This window comes from Gigantopelta aegis, chromosome 6 (genome assembly GCF_016097555.1).
Source record: "Gigantopelta aegis isolate Gae_Host chromosome 6, Gae_host_genome, whole genome shotgun sequence".
NCBI lineage: Eukaryota > Metazoa > Mollusca > Gastropoda > Neomphalida > Peltospiridae > Gigantopelta > Gigantopelta aegis.
In genome coordinates this window covers 27,820,761-27,840,344 of record NC_054704.1, presented here as the reverse complement: position 1 = coordinate 27,840,344, position 19,584 = coordinate 27,820,761, and the positions used below count along the sequence as shown (strand labels likewise).

Genomic DNA, 19,584 nt, shown 5'->3' with positions numbered 1-19,584 from the left:
GTAATTTTTAAACATTTATGGAAGAATTATCAAACAATGAAACATTAAATTTTCTATGAAAAACCATTAAAGATGAGTTATTGAACTAGCTTTCGTACATTATAGACAAATGTGACTGAAATGTCCATAAAGAATCATCGGGCAAACCTAATGAAATTTGTTATGAAGAACCAAATTATATCACAAAATTTTTGTAATTCAACCTTTGTGAAAAACATGATTAAACATTACAAGTCTCATAGAGTCATTATCCAGAAACATTGAAATAACCATTAGGAATCATTGGAGAAACTCCAGATAGCCCGTATTCAGAATCACAAGAAACATATTCAATTTTTCATGAAGAATCGTAGACTGGAACAGTAAAATGTTCATCAAGAATCATCACATACTAAACATAAATTAGTACTTACTTGGTTTTGTGACATTGTACATATTATTTACTAACACTTTACAAGATTATGAAAACTATAAAATATTCACATTTAAACAGGTCTTCTGTAATACGCACACTATTTACAAATGTTCATCTTTCACACATGCATTTTCATATTTTCAAACCTTGAATGCCTAGAAATGAGAAATGGTCAATTTAAGCTGAAAGTATAAATAGTGTAATATACTGAATGCTTTGTGTTTTATTAAATATTTATGCAATAAAACCATTCACCAACACTCAGTAATTCACTCGAGTAACATCGACTGAAATCCAAAAAGTATAATTCCAATGTTAAAAACCCCAAAACCTAAGGACACCACAATAATCTTCTGATGAAGCTAGAAAGCCCTCTATATGCAATACAATGTATCTGTGTTATTGTTTTTTTGTTGTACATGTAGTATCAGGTCTGATAAAATAATCTGACAACTGGTGAATTTTTTGTTAAATAAAACAATTCCTGGGACATCAAACTTTGGTTTATTTTTTAATGAATCTACAGCTGTTGACTACATAATTCACATTTGTAAACAATGTAATATGAAATTTTTCAGTGTCCGGGCCAAAGATTACCCCCCCCCCCCCCCCCCCCAACTAGCTAAACCTATATATTATAAACCGATGCAGCACTTTAATCCCACATTTTGACATCATCAAATGAAACTAGTCATAGTAAGTAGACTGATGGAGAAGTTGGTCTGTTTTGTTCAACGTCATTGGAACACATTAATTTAATAACCATCAGCAATTGGATGTGAAGCATTCGGTAATTTTGACAGTCTTACAGAGGAAACCCACTACATTTTTCCACTAGTAGCAAGGGATCTTTATGCCAGTTGTGGTGCGCTGACTGGAACAAGAAATAGCTCAATGGGCCCACCAATGGGGATCAATACCAGACCAACTTCATATCAGGCAAGTGCTTTACCATAGGGCTATGTCCCTCCCACCCCCGAGTTGAAGCATACATTTAGAAATAATTTACTACCAAGCTTTTGAAATGCTTATATCCAATTAGCTTTTGTAACATTTGCACCAACTAGTCTTTGTCACAGGTCACTTGTATCCTTTTCTGTGGGGCCCTGTATTCACTGAATGCTGCCAAACACTTCTAATAAACAATGTCCTGTTTTGAAATGGGGTAATGATGAAAAGAAGAAGAAGAAAAACCATCAGCTTTATAAATGTTTTTATTCTATAAAAATTACCATGTTGTGTTCTCTACAGCAATTATGCATAATTAGGACAACTCCACTCATAAGTAATAATGTGTTTAATGGAAATAAGCACCTCATCAACGTCCACACAAAATGTAAATTCATAAACAAATCTGGGCACACAAAATAAATACAATCATAAGTTCTTTTCACACTCCTGTTAACTCATTGGGTATTAATTACTACTATGGAACAACTAAAGTTAATAGATTTTAACATGATTTATGACTTACAGACACTCAAAATATGTTAAGACACACATAAAATGTTTTCTAGTATTAATGTTATGAATCTACCAAATGCATTGTAATTTAATCATTATGATTACACAGATCATTTGTTTTTTTCAAACAAACTAATTTAATACATGTATGATTATATTCCTTCATGAAGAGAAATTCATCTGTACCAAAAGTATTTTTGACTTCATAAATGATTTGCAATCAAAGCTGTTTTACTGGAGAAGGGTAGCAGGTATCAGATATGTCAGAATGATTAAATGTTTGAAATCCACTAGTCAATGATTAATCAATCCAATGTGCTCTAATGGTATTGTTAACAAAACAAACATTTGTTCACTGTCACAGAATAGCAGTATGGACTGTAGATACAAAAACCTGCTTTCAATGAGGGTTATAAACATAAACCAGGTGATTAAAAGTAGAATGTTGGGTGAAGTCGGCATTACAAAACACAATGATGGCTAGTTTATCAGAGCACCACCAGGGACATTACCAAATCTGAACAAATACAGTCATCATATTTAAAATTGCATCTCTGCACAAGATAAAGAGTCAAAAGAAAGTTTTGACAAGATCGAGACTGCTCAAGTGCTTTGTCTACAGGAGGACTGCCACTCCTCCAGACAATCCATAATTCCACCCTGGTCCATTATAGTCACCTATAGCTTGCCAGGACGGTCAACTTAAATTTGGTGACTACTACATGTATGGTAACTCTAAAATGAAAACTTTAGAATGCTACAAAAGAATATAATTTTAGAAATATAAGTGTATGTAAACTGGAGGACAATCTGGGTCATCCATTCAAGACTAATGCGATCTTAATGCAATTAACGGGTTAATTAATGACTTAGCAGGTTTCATTGAAGAATTTGCAAACTATTCAATCCCAGTACTATCACAATATGCCATTCAAACATGTCATTAAATACTACATAATATCACAGTAAAGGGCTGAACCACCATTCCATGAACTACACAGGTGAAACACATATTAAAAAAATACAATATGCAACACAAATATTGCATTTGTAAACAGAAAATGATTTGTCTTAAAAATATATTATTTTATTAATATGATATCAAAGTATCAAAAAGGAAATATCACATATCACATAAAAGGTGATTAATGTACATAAAATGAATATAGTTAAAAACACCCTTTTATTTTGCAATATAATACTGAATACAAATAACCACATTAAGATGTAGTATTTCAGAACAATGCTTTGTTTTATTGCAATACTGATCATGTTTATGAACAATGTATATTCAAACTAAACTGTTCAAAATGATTAGGGCAAGAGTAACATTTATAATAATAATAGTGAGGGACAAAGCAAAATAATACAACACAATAATGTCATCAAAGACTGTGGTATGTGCTGTCCAGTCTACGGGAAAGTGCATATAAAAGATCCCTTGCTGCTAATGGAAAAATGTAAGTTCCTCTGGAGATTACATGTGAGGATTTCCAATTTGTTTAATATCCAATAGCCAAAGATCAATCAATGTGTTCTAGTGGGGTTGTTAAACGGAAAACAAACTTTTTAAACAATAATATCATCAAATGTTTATGCCAGGGTATAAAGGTATGTATTAACTAGATCAAACATCCAGTATGCCAATTTGAAGTATCCTGTCCAATTCCTCCTGTAGTGTGGAATTCTGCCAAATTTCTGAGATGTCATTTGTGACGATTGAGATATAGCCCAATGATGTGTACATTTCTACTGGGGGAAGATCTTAGCTCAGGGCTGTCCAAGGAATGTGCTGATGTCCATACTTACTCATAATTGAAATCAAATATGCCCTACTTATTTTGAACACTATATGATCAATATAATGAAATCACAACCTCCACCAAATGGTCAACTTCCCAAAAAAACAATTAATCCAAATGTAACTAAATATATTATTAATCCAAAAGGTACATTTTAACTGTAAAATATTACATTTATCACAGAACTTCAGCAAAATCAAGGGCAAGAGATGTTCCAGATAAAATAGCATGAGCAGAGTGGGTGGTAGGTACAAAACAATTATTTATGGATGGTATGTCCACAGGAAATGCCTTTTAATAAAATCATTATTGTTAAAATAATTTTAATTTATAAGTGGAGATTACAAAACTCCTCCACTCCTCCACCTTCATCTTATCTCATGATTATTTTTGGAATCATTAACAAAAAATGATGGTCAGTGCCAAAGTCAGTTAGCAACAATCTGTCATAATTGTTTTTTTTTAAATTCCCCAGTAAATTATCAGTAACTGATATGTGTATAAAATGTATATACATGTATTTATTCAAAGAACTATAGATGAATGTAACAAATGTTTATTAAACATACTTTCCTGATAAAACAACCCCATTAATATGTGTTCAGTCAAGTAATCTGTAGGAGACTTAGATTAATCTCTTCAATAAAGTACATGTGTACATAAAATCGCTACAAAAAACTTACCTTTATTAATGTTTTAAAAACGGCTCAAATGTACATACATGCATAACCAGTATGCAGTAAAATAATTTTGTTACAAGTACATGTATACTCATAAAAGCTTAACTGGACATACTGTATCTCAACATTTGTGAAAGACTTGTGTAACACAATTCAAATATACCATTACTTTGTACTATTTGATGTTAGTAAATTAACGTGAAAAGAAACAAAGGTACACATTTTAAAATATACTCAACAAAAAAAAGTATCGTATTACTGTATCTCAATTCTCTAAAATGCATCCCTCATTACAGCACATATTACACATAAATGCTCTGTCAGAATGCTGTTGGTGATGTCACCAGATCACAACAAATAATGTCCATGCCATTACTTTTCACAATGTGACTCTTAATCCCCCAGTGGCAGGGAGAGGAGTTGGAATGTTTAAAAGCAGACACCAATGACATAGTTTTGGTGTGATAAGGTTGACTGTACACACAGCAGACTTGTTGTCAGTTGATTAAACATCACTGGATCCATCATTGACTGTCCTAGTAGTGGTAGGCCATGAGTTACATCAGTTGGGCAGGATCAATATGTTGGAATCACAACACTCTAAAACAAGTTTCAACCAGCCACCATTATTGCCCAAACAAAGATACCATACAAAGTGTATACAACATCTGGGTGCAACAGCCAGTGACTCAACCAATTGTGACACAATATGCCACCATAATGCTAAATCAGCAGTGGGCGACCTGTTTGAAAACACACCAGAATATGTTTTCAAAATGTCAACTTTAGTAATGAATCAAGATTCAGCTCAGAGTTGCAGATGATCATATCAGGGTGTCTGACAAAAGTCAGAGATACCATAATTGTTATGTTATGGAAGTGGACAGTTTTGATGAAAATAGCATCAAAATGTGGGTGGGGATTTTATGGAAAGGTCAAACTGACCTGCCTGTTGTTCATGTTAACCGTACAAGTGTTTGTACACAACATCCACACATGACATTCAACACAGTAACACACATTTGTTCAAAGCTTGTGTGTGCACTTACTTTCTGAATCAAAACCATATGGACACATTGCCCTGGCAGGCCGGTGTTACCAGAACTCGGTTCCACAGAACACATAATTATGTGATGAACTTTGAAGATCAATTTACAGCAGGCCATTGTTGAGGAGAAGCACAACATCCCTGTTATGCTGGTGAACAGATTGTAAAAAATCCATGAGACATCATTGTTAAGCCTGCACTGACAACCATGATGGCCACATATCCTAATAACCTGCTGAGACATTTAACATACTGCAAATCACTAAAACAGGACTGTCACTTTGGTTTTGGGGATACTGGTGTTGATGATTACTTTGAGGTGATCATAGGACATGCAATGTCACATTGAATTACACAAGCCTCCTTTGTAGTGGCACATTTATCTTTACCCAAGATTTTATCCATGGCATTTGTCAGGCTGATGAAAAAAAGCTATCATTACAATGTAATTTGCATGTATATTTGTTTGTTGAGTATATTTGATTTTTTTTGTGAAACACATTGAAATAAAAATCTAATCATTTTGATGTAGTTACATCACTTTCAGTTGAACTATCAACTGTTTGTATAAGATTAACCAAACATTTTTTTGTTCACTCAGATCAATATATTGGCATAAAACTATAAATTTCTTGTTTGACATCCATCTCATAATGTCCAGGGGCAGCGATGATGGTACGGCCATGGCTGTACCACTTTTCAAAGAGGTACAGCATGGCCATGCCACTTGTTTGTGTGTGTGTGTGAGTAGGTTATATTTGTTGTATCTGTGAAAATGTCCTTACAAGAATTTGAAAGGCGAGTCTGGCAACCACAAGCCATACCACTATTTTTTACACTGTGCCGCCCCTGATGTGAATACTGTTATTTGCATGATGGGAGACATAAAAAGTTGTTACAGTATGACAAACATCACATCAACAAAAACAGATGAAATCTGAACATTGAGTACCACTTTAGTACCAGTTAGTGTTGTAGCATTACCCTAATGTAACTGCCAAAAATATCACAAATTGCTTCTTCATGTTGTTTTTTTAGCATCCTCACGGTTTATTCTACAAAATGTATGACCATCAGTCAATGTAGAAGTCAAAGGGATTGTCTTTGTTCACTTTAAAGGTTGGAGGGTTTGGCTGAGGAGTGTCAGCAAGGTTGTAGGTTCTCAACATTCGATATTCACTTGGACCACCGCGGTCAATCTTCACAGGCTTGAGCTTCTCGTGCCGTAACCTGAAAGAAACAAATCTGATATTAAAGACCATCATACAAGGTATACATTCACTGGCAGTAAGCCAAGATAACACACTTGAAAGTATATGGTCATGTGAAACAAATTGAGAGGAGTGAATAATTCATCATTAACTTTAGATTATGGGGGACAATTTAAGATATTACCATATTGATACCATATAAATTTGGGGCGGGACGTAGCTCAGTGGTACAGCTCTCGCCTGATGCATGATCGATCTAGGATCGATTCCCGTTGGTGGGCCTATTGGGCTATTTCTTGTTCCAGCCAATGCTTTACAATTGATATATCAAAGGCTGTGGTATGTACTATCCTGTCTGTGGGATGGTGCATGTAAAAGATCCCTTGCTGCTAACTGAAAAGAGTAGCCCATGAAGTGGTGATAGCGGGTTTCCTCTCTCAATATCTGTGTGGTCCTTAACCATATGTTCGACGCCATATAACTGTAAATAAAATGTGTTGAGTACGTTGTTAAATAAAAACATTTCCTTCTTTCAATATAAATTCAGTTGCTAAGAGGAGATACAAATTGCTCTCCTTAAACTAGTCTCAGGGGAATGATGAAGAATGAGTGATAGCTGCCCTTAAATACCATGGTTTGATTATAGAAAATCAGTCGTTACCAAACTGTGGTCAGATACTTAAAAGTACAAAGAATATACAGTGTAACAAATATTCAATATCCAGTCATAGCTATAATCAAGCTTTACAAATGGAAAACTGTCAAATCAAGAATTCAATCAACTTAATTAATTGTGCCGTGTTTTGTAAAAAAAAAAGCAATTGAGAGAATGAATGAAAAAAATCAATGTTTAACAGACACAACAGAACAAAATTAATCGACTATTTGATGTCAGACAATGGTTAATATCTAAGAGTTACTTCCACACAAAAAACCCACATTTCTTTAGACCATCTCACCAATGTTTTGGGGTCTAGAAATATGGCATAATTTTTGGTTACCCAAATAAAATCATTATGGCAACAAATATGGACTCAAAAGATTTCTTTTAACAACTCCACAAATAAATATTAAAAACCTAATCTATTTAAAAACTTTGACAGACATGAAAATTCTGAAATAGTCACCTCTTTCCTGTTGCATTCAGTGGTTTTTCCTTCAGCTGTTTTGCAATTGTTTCATCATCAATGTAGAACTGCTGCTTTCCAAATGGAACAATCAGAGGGGTTGGACTGTGGCCTCCCTGAATTAAGAAATAAATATCTTTAATTTTAATTCATAACAATATGTTTTAATTTCATGACTATTATTTTAATTTCATGATATAATTAGTCTGAAGAACATATAATTAAGACCAATTTGAACCCTCTCACCACTAAATACCAACCCTGTATAATTTTATTACCGAACTGCAAAATACACTAAATGCATTAAAAGTAAGGTGGTAAACTGATTCACAAAAAAATTATATTAACAATGTTACCAGATATCCTTGAAAGTGATGGTAACAAATGCAATAATTAACTACAGAGAAGCATGCAAATTTGTAATAAAAGTCCAATTCCTACATCTTATGAAAAAAACTAACTATTTTAATACTCGTATCAAATTAAACTTCAAATAAATTGTTCTGGGTACACAATTTAGAAGCCTGGCCCCATAGTTTTAAGCAATCTTAGCTATGATATTGTAAAACTATTGGAGGTTATGACATCATCATGACACATCTCATAGCCCCCAAACCCCCTCCCCTGATGGTTTTACAGTATCATAATCCAAACCCCCTCCTCTGATGGTTTTACAATATCATAGTGCTAAGATAAGATTCAAAATCAGGGCTAGCTCTGGGTAAACAACATACATGTGTATTTCGCCAAATTATTCATTAAACTTCTAAAATTGCACACATTTTGTGGGAGTTTTTTTTACAAAATATCAATTATTGCATGAAATTATAATCAAATTCACCAAATATTTTAAGAAATTAGCAATTGGCAAATCTGGCGAGTGCCAGAGCTAGCCTTATAAATATGGACCCTGGGTTGTCAATCAATCCTAGTGTCTAATGTTTCTTACATCCGACTCATCATCAGAGCCTTTAGCAGAGTCCATGTGTATAACTTCATGTGTGGTCTGCTTCTCGGCGAGGAGTGGGTGGGTTGGCAGACTCATGGGGTCGATGAGGACGTCGTAGGGAACCATGGGATGCTGGTACGTCGAGGGATTGTACAAATCCCATGGATCTGGCTGGCCAAATGTGCCTGTCAGAACAAACATTTTTCAAACTGAGCTGCACATAGTTAAGGTATATTGTAATTTTAATCACATATGTCACATAGGGCTTACAAGGTTAATGTTTGAATAAAGTAAAATTAACATATAATGTAATTTTAATCACATATATGTCACATAGGGCTTATAAGGTTAATGTTTGAATGAAGTAAAATTAATGTATAATGAAATTTTAATCACACATGTTACATAGGGCTTATGAGGTTAATGTTTGTACGAAGTAAAATTAATGTATAATGTAATTTTAATCCCATATGTCACATGTAACGTGTGAAATAACACTTCACTAAATCTACCAAGGTTAATGTAATAATAGTTTACCAAATCTACCAAGGTTAATGAAATAAAAATTCTCCATCCATAGGTAGCGAGTATGAATGAAATAAGTAATACCTAATTATGTATTCTCCATCCACAGGTAGCGAGTATAAATGAAACAAGTAAAATAAGTAATACCTATGTATTCTCCATCCATAGGTAGCGAGTATGAATGAAATAAGTAATACTTATGTATTGAGAGTATGAATGAAATAAGTAATACCTATGTATTATCCATCCATAGGTAGCAAATATGAATGAAAAAAGTAATACCTATGTATTCTCCATCCATGGGTAGCGAGTATGAATGAAATAAGTAATACCTATGTATTGAAAGTATGAATGAAATAAGTAATACCTATGTATTCTCAATCCATAGGTAGCGAGTATGACTGAAATAAGTAATACCTATGTATTCGCCATCCATGGTCCACATGCGGACAGCACAATCGACTGAACCAGTGAGAACTACATTGTAGTCCTCCACCAGCTCCAGACACGTCAGACTGCTCACGTGACCTCTCCACGACTTTATCACTGAAATTATAACAAGTGAAAAGTTAACACAAAAATGCTTCTAAACACCGAGCTGTAAGATAAATGGAATCTAATGAACATGAGTGTAGTATTCTCTATCTAACATAACCTAAAGAACAAGATTAAGAAGAAATTTAAACGTCTTTTCCAACTAAAACCTATTTACTGCACTTGCGGTTAACTTGAGCAAAACAGAGCAATCAGTTTTAGGTTAATTTATATGTCAAAGAGCAATCATTTTCAGCTGTGCTTATTTCATTGGATGGTATGGTTTTGGTGTCTGAATCATCATTGTAGAGCAGCCAATAAGATAGTTTTGATCTGGTAAACTAGTCTGGGAGTGGCAGTCCTCTTAAGCAGTGCAGGAAGGGTGAATTGTCCAGCAAATGATTTCCTCAGGAGTGGCTGTCCTCCTGTGGATGAAGCACTAGATAGAGATTCATGGAATCAACCACTATTTGGCCAAATTCCCATTCGACTCTGCATAGTGCAGAGATACAGACTTGGTCACTGATAACAGTTCTGTAGTTCAGATATCTCTAAATCAGTCTCTCAGAGGTGAGATATAAAAATCTCACACAGTGTTCTCTCCAATAGGTATGTAAAAAAATAAAGATCACTTTTCTAACACTTACATTCAGGAGGATTCTGTTCGATGCCGTCTGCACAGTAGCCATCCATGTTCCAGATGTAGATGAAGCCGAAGCTGTCCCCGGTATACAGCGCTATGTTGTTCTTTGTTGTCTGCATCGTACTCACCATGGCCCCTGGCATCTTGGACTGAAAATACCACAAGTAAATAAGCAATCAAAAAGACTGATGGCCCCCGGCATCTTGGACTGAAAATATCACACGTAAATAAGCAATCAAAAAGACTGATGGCCCCCAGCATCTTGGACTGAAAATATCACACATTTTTAAGCAATCACAAACACACAAAAGGTACAGCCCTTAAAATAAAATTTAAATATTGCAGATTTTTTTTTTTATTGATTTGAAAAACATGACAAACATACAAGTATATAGATGATAATGAGATGAATGGTGCATTATTTTTCTTTCAGTGTTGGCAAAGAATTTGATGCAGAAAATGACTTAACTGTAATGTAAATGGTTTCCTCTAAATTCATGTGTTTACCTAAGATATCCTAATACGCCTCTAAGAACTGAAAATTGGACTAAACTATTTATGGATTATACAAAAACAAATTCAGGTAACCAATTTCGTTTTTGTATAACAGGTCATGACCATGTAAATTATGTTCTAAATTTAATGTGTAAATGAAAAATGGGTATTGCAAAACTAAACTTGTATGAGTAATACATTAATACATCACCATTGTTTTCACAATTTACAAGGTTTGCCTAAGCATGACATGAGATTAACACTTAGTAACCTTAAACACAACTAAAAAAGTTAATGAAAACTGTTATAGGGACAATCATGACTTGGTGTCATTGTAACATGCTTTGGGTTTTGACAATTAAAATTACATACTAATTCTCTTGTTTAAAACATCATTGTATACATATCCATTGTGACGGACGTATTTAATATACATTTATTCATAAAATATACAGACACAGATATTCTAACCAAGAAAATGTATTTAATAAGTATTTTTAGTCATCAACATGCTCTATAGGTAGTAAAATCAGAATAGACCTTTTATCAAATCCAACAAACATCACATATAATTCTGCACAATCAATAAGAACATGCATTCTGAGAGTACTGCTAAAGCAATAAAAAATTTAATATCTCCTAAGTTCAAGAGCCATAACTCTGAAAATTAAACATAACCTGTAACAGTATATGATAAAAAATATACACAAATTTTCAGCTCAATATCAATAATATGCATACCCCAGGAAACTGTGCCATTAATTTTCCACCCTGGAAGACATTCCACATATGTATGTGCGCTCGCGGCCCACTAGCAACCAGTGAGGCACACTCTTTCTTGTATGCTCGGGTTTGTAGAAACACTAGTGCATTGATGCTCAGATCTCCATCCACTGTCGACAGAGAAGAAACAAGATTTCAACAATTAATACACACAAAAATATCAAGTACTGCAGAACTGGTTATGAAGAGAATCTTAATTGTATAATAATCAACAAAAATATGATGGATGATAATGATCACCCAATTAATATTAATTTGTAGTTGTATTAAAGTCTGGTTTAGAATGCAACTTTGCTGCCTCAAGGGCCCACTAAAGAGTCACTTGTTTAACAATTTACAATTTTCTTTTCATGAATGCCAAACTACTAATTATTGGAGTAACCTTTTCAAAAGTTGGTCCATGTGCTCTTAATTTAGCCCATATTCTCTTCACTAAAATATTTCCTTGTTCAGCCCTTGTCTCTGGGCCACATTGCAAGGGACGTGCAGCAAGCAAGAGGTTAATGAATTAATGTGCCAGTGGAAAACTGCTGCTATATGCAATTATACTCCCACTGATTAGCGGCAAGGTCCTTTAGAACTTGACTTTGTTTCCTCTCTTGTTTTTTTGATACCATGATTTTATTTTTGAAAGATAAAACATGAACATGTTGTAGCCAAAGCATCCAGCAGCAGTACTTACATGACTGGTCCTCATATTTTGGTGGTGGTGGTGCCAGCAGGTGACAGAAGATGTGACCAGACACCATGTTCCACACGATTGTCTCCCCATCATAGCTCGCTGTGGCCAGGAGGTTAGGAAGACACTGTGCAACAGCAAGAATGTCTTCTTTATGACCATTTGTCTGAAATACAATGAACAAAATAATTACTACAAAAAAAAGATATAAAATAGATAACAATGACTATTAATAATGAGAAAATATAATATTTTACTTTTAATAATATTCTAAAGTGAGGAAAGCTGAAATATCTTCATAATTATTTAAAATATTTAAAATATTACACTTTCAGAAATATATAAACTGAGAAAAGATAAATTTTAGAAAGAAGAAAAAAAGATGAATTTTAGAAATATTGAACCAAAACAATTTTAGAAATATGTAAACTGAGAAAAGATGAATTTTAGAAATAAAGAAAAGATATGAATTTTATAAATGTAATATTTATCATGAGGAATGTCAACACAAAACTAAAAGAACACCAAACTCACCAGATCATCGTGCCAGTATGGAGCTGGGTGTTGTACATGGTGAATGTTGCTGTCAGAGTGAGAGTCGTAGTAGATGTTGATCCGTCTGTCCCAACCTACAGCCACAACATACCTGCACACAAACACATAAAATTCAGACATTTATCATTCTGACTGTAATTCTGATGAAATAAAAAGTCAAAATGAATTACACAAACATATTTTTCAATTGTCATTTTGCTTCCCGATTATCACATTTTGAAAAGCCAGCTTCTCAATAAACAGATCCAAATAAACAAAGGATTTGGTTAAAAAAAGCTTTAGTCCGCAGTGAAAACTACAGTTTGTATCATAATTGAGTATAGACCTTTTTATGTTTGAATCCATGTACAGTCTTCAAACATTTGAAAAACATGAGACCCATTTCTAGTATTTTGATTTTATAACACTTTTATTTTTTGTTTGGTGAAAAACATGCTCCCGGAATTTTTATTTATAATGAACTAATTTGTACATAAGATATTTTCAATAATAATAATTTTTGTTTGTTTCAGGTTTGTTAACTCTTCTATGTAACAACATAACCAATGACAAAACCACTGATCCACCGAGGATGGACTGCATTTTCTTTTGTATGTCAACTGTATATAATTGCTCACCTGTTTCTGTTCATCTCAATATATGTGACATCACACACCTCTTCATTTCCTTCTTCTGAAATTATCAATGGAAAAATGTATCAAAAATCTGTGAATAAGATACAAAACTTGATGAAGAAAAATTAAGGAAGTTTACACTTTGATTTATAGATTACAACAATATCAATGTCTGAAAATTTTAACATCGTTCAATACTGATCCAAACTTAATCAACTGATTATTACTACAAACAACACTGTCAATATTAAAACAATTTTTTTTAGCATTCCCAATGTTTAATCAATTCTCTGAGTATTACTTAACTGAAACTATTTTCTAGAACCATTCACAAGCTTAAAGGGACATTCCTGAGTTTGCTGCAATTTTAAAGATGTTATCGACTAACAGAGACTTTTTAATGATTGTAATTACATATCAAATATGTTTTTCTGCATAAAATATTAGTGGCTGTATATTAAATGTGTTTGGGATTGTTCTAATATTTGTATTACATTAAATTTCATTTTATTTCCTAAAATAATTTTTTTTCGTATGTATGAAATTATTTGAAGACAAAATCCAGTTTGAGCTTCTTACAAATATTAAGATGACCAGAAACAGATTGAATATACAGACACTGATATTCTAAGCAAGAAAATCTATTTAATATGTAAGCTTAATCGTAGAAATATTTTATTAGGTGGAAACATCTTACAATGCAGCAAACTCAGGAATGTCCCTTTAAGAATTCAGGTTTTAATGATGACATTTCATGACTTTCAGTGTTCACCTTTTTTAAGCATCTTGAGACAGTGTCCATTGTTGTAGTTCCATATCCGCAGAATTCCATCTCTACCACCTGTGATCAACCTAAAAACAAAACAAAACAACAATATTAATAGAAAATTGTAAATCTGCCAATTAAATAATAAAATCACAATAACACATACCATCTAATAACTCAGTTTAAAATTTGAGTCTTTGATACATCCTATAACAATGGTTACTTACATCTAGCTCGTTTTGAAGCAACCCCCTACCTCCAAATTCTTGACATTATCTTTTGCATAACTGACTGAAGTTTAAAGTGCAAAGTCATTCTGATTGTATTTTACCTTCTGCCTGTGCTATCAAATGACATAGTTGTGATTGCTGAATCCCCATGAGCTTCGCCATAATCAAATATAGCCATTCCAGTCTCAAAGTCCCATAACTTTATTACCTGAAACAGAATAATAGTGTTCCTGTTGAGACCTGTTAACACTAAGGGTAAAAACAAATTCTAAGTATCTATAAAAAAAACCTCTAATAGTATGAGACAAATAGTATTTCTGAAAGTTATAACATATGCATGCATCACCATATATATAAATGAAAACATTCTGTATATTTTCATCAGTAAGTCAAATGTTATTAAGTAACTCGGGGGGGAAGTGGGGGTTGGGGCTCAAAGTATAAGGGAGTTGGAATATTATACAAAAAGTATTACCATTTTCGGGATGACACTGCAAATTTTTATTGTTGAATAATGCAGTGTTTATACTTAAACTTGTTAATTTGATGATTTCAGTTTTTATCTTATTGTTTGGGATTAGATTGAGTTTGGTTATAAAATGTGTCATGAGACATGCAATCTCACACACCAAGACAACAGTACACTTGGCTAAAATCACAATCATCACTACTTGCAAAACATTCAAAGTGTATAATATATTTTCTATTAATATATGTAATTACTGAAAGCAATAAAACATGTCTTTAATAACATATTTTCTACTAACAATTACAGAAACAAATAAATCAGTTTACCGTAAGCAATACAGTGAAGACCCTCTGTAAACCAGAATTCCATCAAAACCTGATGTTTTCCATGGTCCCTTTTTAAATATCAGTAAAGAACAGAATCTCTGTAAACCTAATATCCATTAAAACTTGGGTTTCTACTTGGTTCCATGGGAGTTCAGTTTAGAGGGATCTCACTGAATACTTACAGATCCATCAGAAGCTGTGACAACTTGTTTGAAGCTGGGGTTGTATTTACAGCAAGTCACAGGTTCCTTGTGGGAGATCACTATATCTGCATGCAGCACTGGCCTGCAGTGAAAGAATGACTTCATTTTTTTACAAAATATATTATTACTGCATGGTCACATGTTTAAAACACAGATCTCAAGAAAGTCTGTCACTTACAATAACATAAGAGTGGACTCCATTCAAGAAAGCTTAATGTTATGCAAACTAATATACATGGATTTTCAAGATGGTATACCAGAGGAAAGTGGAAAAATAATTTTAATTTGTATTCATGTTTTATTTACTTGATAGAGACAATTATGATCATATTATTTTGTCTTGCACAGAATGTCTGAATAGGTTTGGACATTAATAAAACCTTTTTCTTATTTGTTTGTGCTTTGCAAGCTAATCCTTTTTCCATTAATATACCAGTCGTGGAGCACTGGTTACAACAAATAAAACAAATCCAAAATGTTCAAGTTTTTGTTCCACTTGAGCACACTGCACATGCTTTCATGTGCTCAACTTGGGAACCTTAATTTCATTGTTTTTGTCAGTGAAATGAAGTTTTCTTCTGAGATGTATGCGGCCATTGGAACTGATTGAACGCTGGAATGCTTCTCGTTTCAACAGTCTGCACCACCAGGTTGGATTCTTTTTGAGCGACATTCCTTTCCTCCACGTCATTTCTACGGCTGACTATGTTGACTTGTTTTTTTGTGAATCGTATGACGGCCATTCTGCAGAATGCCACGGTTGTTCGCGTTTAGTCTCTACATGTCCGAGCCTGTCCTAGCAGCACTGGAAGATTGACCGCCCCACTCTAAGAAGAAATAGGAAGTGGGGTCGTCCCCTACTACTCTTTTGTAGACTTTACTTTGCTTTATAGTGATACTATCTCGTATCCTCCAGAGTCACGCCCGTCCGCGCCACTATACCAACCCATGACGACTGGACTATACCCATCTGATACTCTCTCTCGTTCAGACGGATTAGGCTTCTCAAGATCTGTATTTCAGCACAGCACTTCACCTTCAACATCTTAATGACTGTCAATCCAGGGGTTTTCTTGACGGGATGCAACCCAAACGGCCTTAACGAGGCCACTTATGTGGACATATAGATCGGACTTTAAACTTTTAGACCTTCATTCAAACTTTTATGTCGAAATTACTTTCTTTTTTAATATTATTAAATAGTCCGATCCTCTCTTCTTTCTCTTATTTATTTTTGGACTAAAATGCTCCAAATTATATAAATATTCGGCTGAGCAGTCAATTCTTTTTATTTTTGGCTTGTAACTTTTTATTTAATCTTTTTTTTTTAAATTCTATTAACTTTTTTACTAATTGCTATTTTTTAAATTCTGCCCATGATGTACTGACCCACAAAACATGTCATGATACTGCAGTATGATGTACTACTGACCTGAGTCTGAGTCCCAGGCAAGACATTTGGTCGGTAGCAATAGCCAGCGCTTTCGACACTGTTGAGTAGTGGATGGCCTGAAGGTCACCTCGTATCTTGTGACCTTTTGGACGTACAGTCAACAGACAGTTGTGGTCCTGGATGTCCCAGACCTGTCACAAGAAAAAATAAAATAAAATAAAATAAAACAAAATATGAGAAATAATTTTTAATCAGATTCCCAAAGAAACAACATTTTTATTATGTAGTACCATATATGAAAAAAATGTTTTGCTGTTAAAAGAATTCACAATCAAACTTTCATTTTATATTTCTGCAAGGATTTATTTTTGCAACTGCATCCCCCAATAATTAGTTAAAAATGACCAACATATACCAAATTCCTTTCATGGCAGTTTCATGTATACACTCATTGAATTAGAATTCTGCTTTACCACCATAAAATTAAATGTTATTTCACTTTTTTGCTTTACACCATGAGAGATATGATTAAATATGATTTTAACATTAAAATCTAAAATATATAAGTTTTTACTGCTGAATAAAGTAATCCCAACCGTTTGTTTGTAAAGCATAACTAATCTGAACTGGATACCTTTTAAAAAACAATTAATGACCATTTAAATATAAATTATCCATCAATTACTAGATGTATAACATTTAATGACAATAAATGTATTACCTTAATGCATCTATCTGTAGAAACACTAAAAATTCTGTCATCTTCCTCAGCTATAAACAAGTAAAATATTGGAGCATTATGACCTCGTAGCATGGCAGTGGGTTTTCTGAAAAGAAATTATTGGATAAAGTTATTTCACACAGTACTGAACAGCAAAACAAATAAGAATTTTTTTTCACTAGTTCACCAGACAAGAACATCTAGAAATCTATTTGCAAATATTTTCATAATGCAAATAAGTAATTTGTTTTATTCAAGTGCAAGGATGATGTTTTCGATTGATAAAAATGTAACTACATTGATAATTTTTACTTGTTCACGGGACAACCATGCATTGAGATACATTTTGCAGATTTTCACTTATCAGGACAAACAGACAAGTACTTATTTCAATCACTGCTAAAACTTCAGTACAAAGTATAAACAGCTAGTATCATATGTTATCTGATTGAAATGTGATCTTACTGTATTAGTAAGATCTGACTTGAGCCAATGTCAACCTGTGTGCAGGTGAGCTGTTATCCGTCAATAGTGATTCTGAATGCATCAAGCTGCTGGCAGAGTTATATAAGTAGTGTTTTCATTTGTCAATACATTTGCTAATGGAAAGCAGTGGGACGGACATACAATCCAATTTTAATCAGATTCATTAGTAAATTAGTGACCTGTACATTTCAGGAGCAACTGTTAGTATTTGCAATGAAAGTAATGCATACATATAAAATTCACGACTTGAGGTGGGTGCGAAGAATGTAAAATTTATATGCACATATTTTCCCCCTCAGTAATAGAATATTTTAATGAATCAACAATCTCAAATAATTAATTGTAAGTATATTCATAATTTAATCAGAAATAATGTTATCTTGAATTAGTGTACCTACCCTGAGACATATGGATTCCACAATCTTATGATTCTGTCCATGCCTGAAAGTAAATAATATGTATAAACAATACTTTCCATAGAAACATATGACCAATGCAGATACAAAACAAAACCTAAGGAAAAACAGCTTCTAACAGCTGAGTTTGCTATTGAAACATTGTGAAAGATAGAAACCAAAAAAAAAAAATTAACAAGACTTCTCCACACAAAAAGAGCAAATATCATAAGTTTTAAACAGAATACACAAAAAGAGTTGCTCTCACTAAAGTTAAATTCTCAAAGAAGATTTATAAATCTTGCACGAGTGTCATAATTTGGTTATTTTTTAAAAAGGTATAGATGTACATAAAATTATAGAGATAATTCATATCCCCCCCCCCCCACTCTCCAGCAATTATGAAAAATTATAGAAAACAAAAATGTTGATTAATGTGTGACAATAACCATTTTTCAAGATTTATAGACATTTTACATGACAGTCATGTGTTTACATCACAGTCATGTGTTTACATCACAGTCATGTGTGATGTAATTATAACATATTGACATGTCCCTGAATTATAACATTTAGTGAAATTGTTAATGCTCTAAAACCACACTTAATCCACTGGTTAAAGAAACTATTGAGTTAAATGTACAGTTCAATAGGAATATAATTTATTATAATATTTTTTACATTGTCTTCTAAGTATCGAAAGAAAACTAAGCAACTGTATGCACTCAACAGTAAGTGCACACTATTATTTAAAGATATTTATGATGTAATATAAGTATGGCACGATACAGTTCAGACATACAACAGTTAACCTCTATAGTAGTGGAGCTCATAGTACAAGTGGTACAAGTGCCTCTAAACAAGCAAAAACTTCAGCAAAGACAGAGAAATAGCAGGTGTATGCACTCTGACTCATGTGGCCACAAGCCATGAATATATCACAGCAAGATTAGGACTGAAATGTGCAGTTTATTGGGCTCAAAATTAAGAAATTGTTATGGCAATTTTGAAAGGCTTTTGCCATAGGTTAAATGCTCACATATGGCAATTTTGAGCCTGCCTACAGAAAGT

The 19,584-nt window shown here is 33.4% G+C and overlaps 1 protein-coding gene across 1 annotated transcript in view; it reads right to left on the bottom strand.

Moving 5' to 3' along the window:
• Window positions 1-1,613: 1,613 nt before the first annotated feature.
• LOC121375049 (WD repeat-containing protein on Y chromosome-like) overlaps window positions 1,614-19,584 on the bottom strand; it is a 55,359-nt gene continuing 37,388 nt past the window's right edge. Inside the window, exons 12-26 of the mRNA XM_041502264.1 lie at window positions 18,517-18,559; window positions 17,633-17,738; window positions 16,951-17,102; window positions 15,498-15,600; window positions 14,622-14,728; window positions 14,297-14,376; window positions 13,528-13,582; window positions 12,890-13,001; window positions 12,359-12,521; window positions 11,635-11,786; window positions 10,403-10,547; window positions 9,639-9,767; window positions 8,697-8,881; window positions 7,748-7,863; window positions 1,614-6,639 (exon numbers count right to left, since the gene is read on the bottom strand). Of these exons, the coding sequence (XP_041358198.1) occupies window positions 6,483-6,639; window positions 7,748-7,863; window positions 8,697-8,881; window positions 9,639-9,767; window positions 10,403-10,547; window positions 11,635-11,786; window positions 12,359-12,521; window positions 12,890-13,001; window positions 13,528-13,582; window positions 14,297-14,376; window positions 14,622-14,728; window positions 15,498-15,600; window positions 16,951-17,102; window positions 17,633-17,738; window positions 18,517-18,559 (1,805 nt within the window). The 3' untranslated portion in view covers window positions 1,614-6,482. The remainder of the gene's footprint in view (window positions 6,640-7,747; window positions 7,864-8,696; window positions 8,882-9,638; window positions 9,768-10,402; window positions 10,548-11,634; window positions 11,787-12,358; window positions 12,522-12,889; window positions 13,002-13,527; window positions 13,583-14,296; window positions 14,377-14,621; window positions 14,729-15,497; window positions 15,601-16,950; window positions 17,103-17,632; window positions 17,739-18,516; window positions 18,560-19,584) is intronic.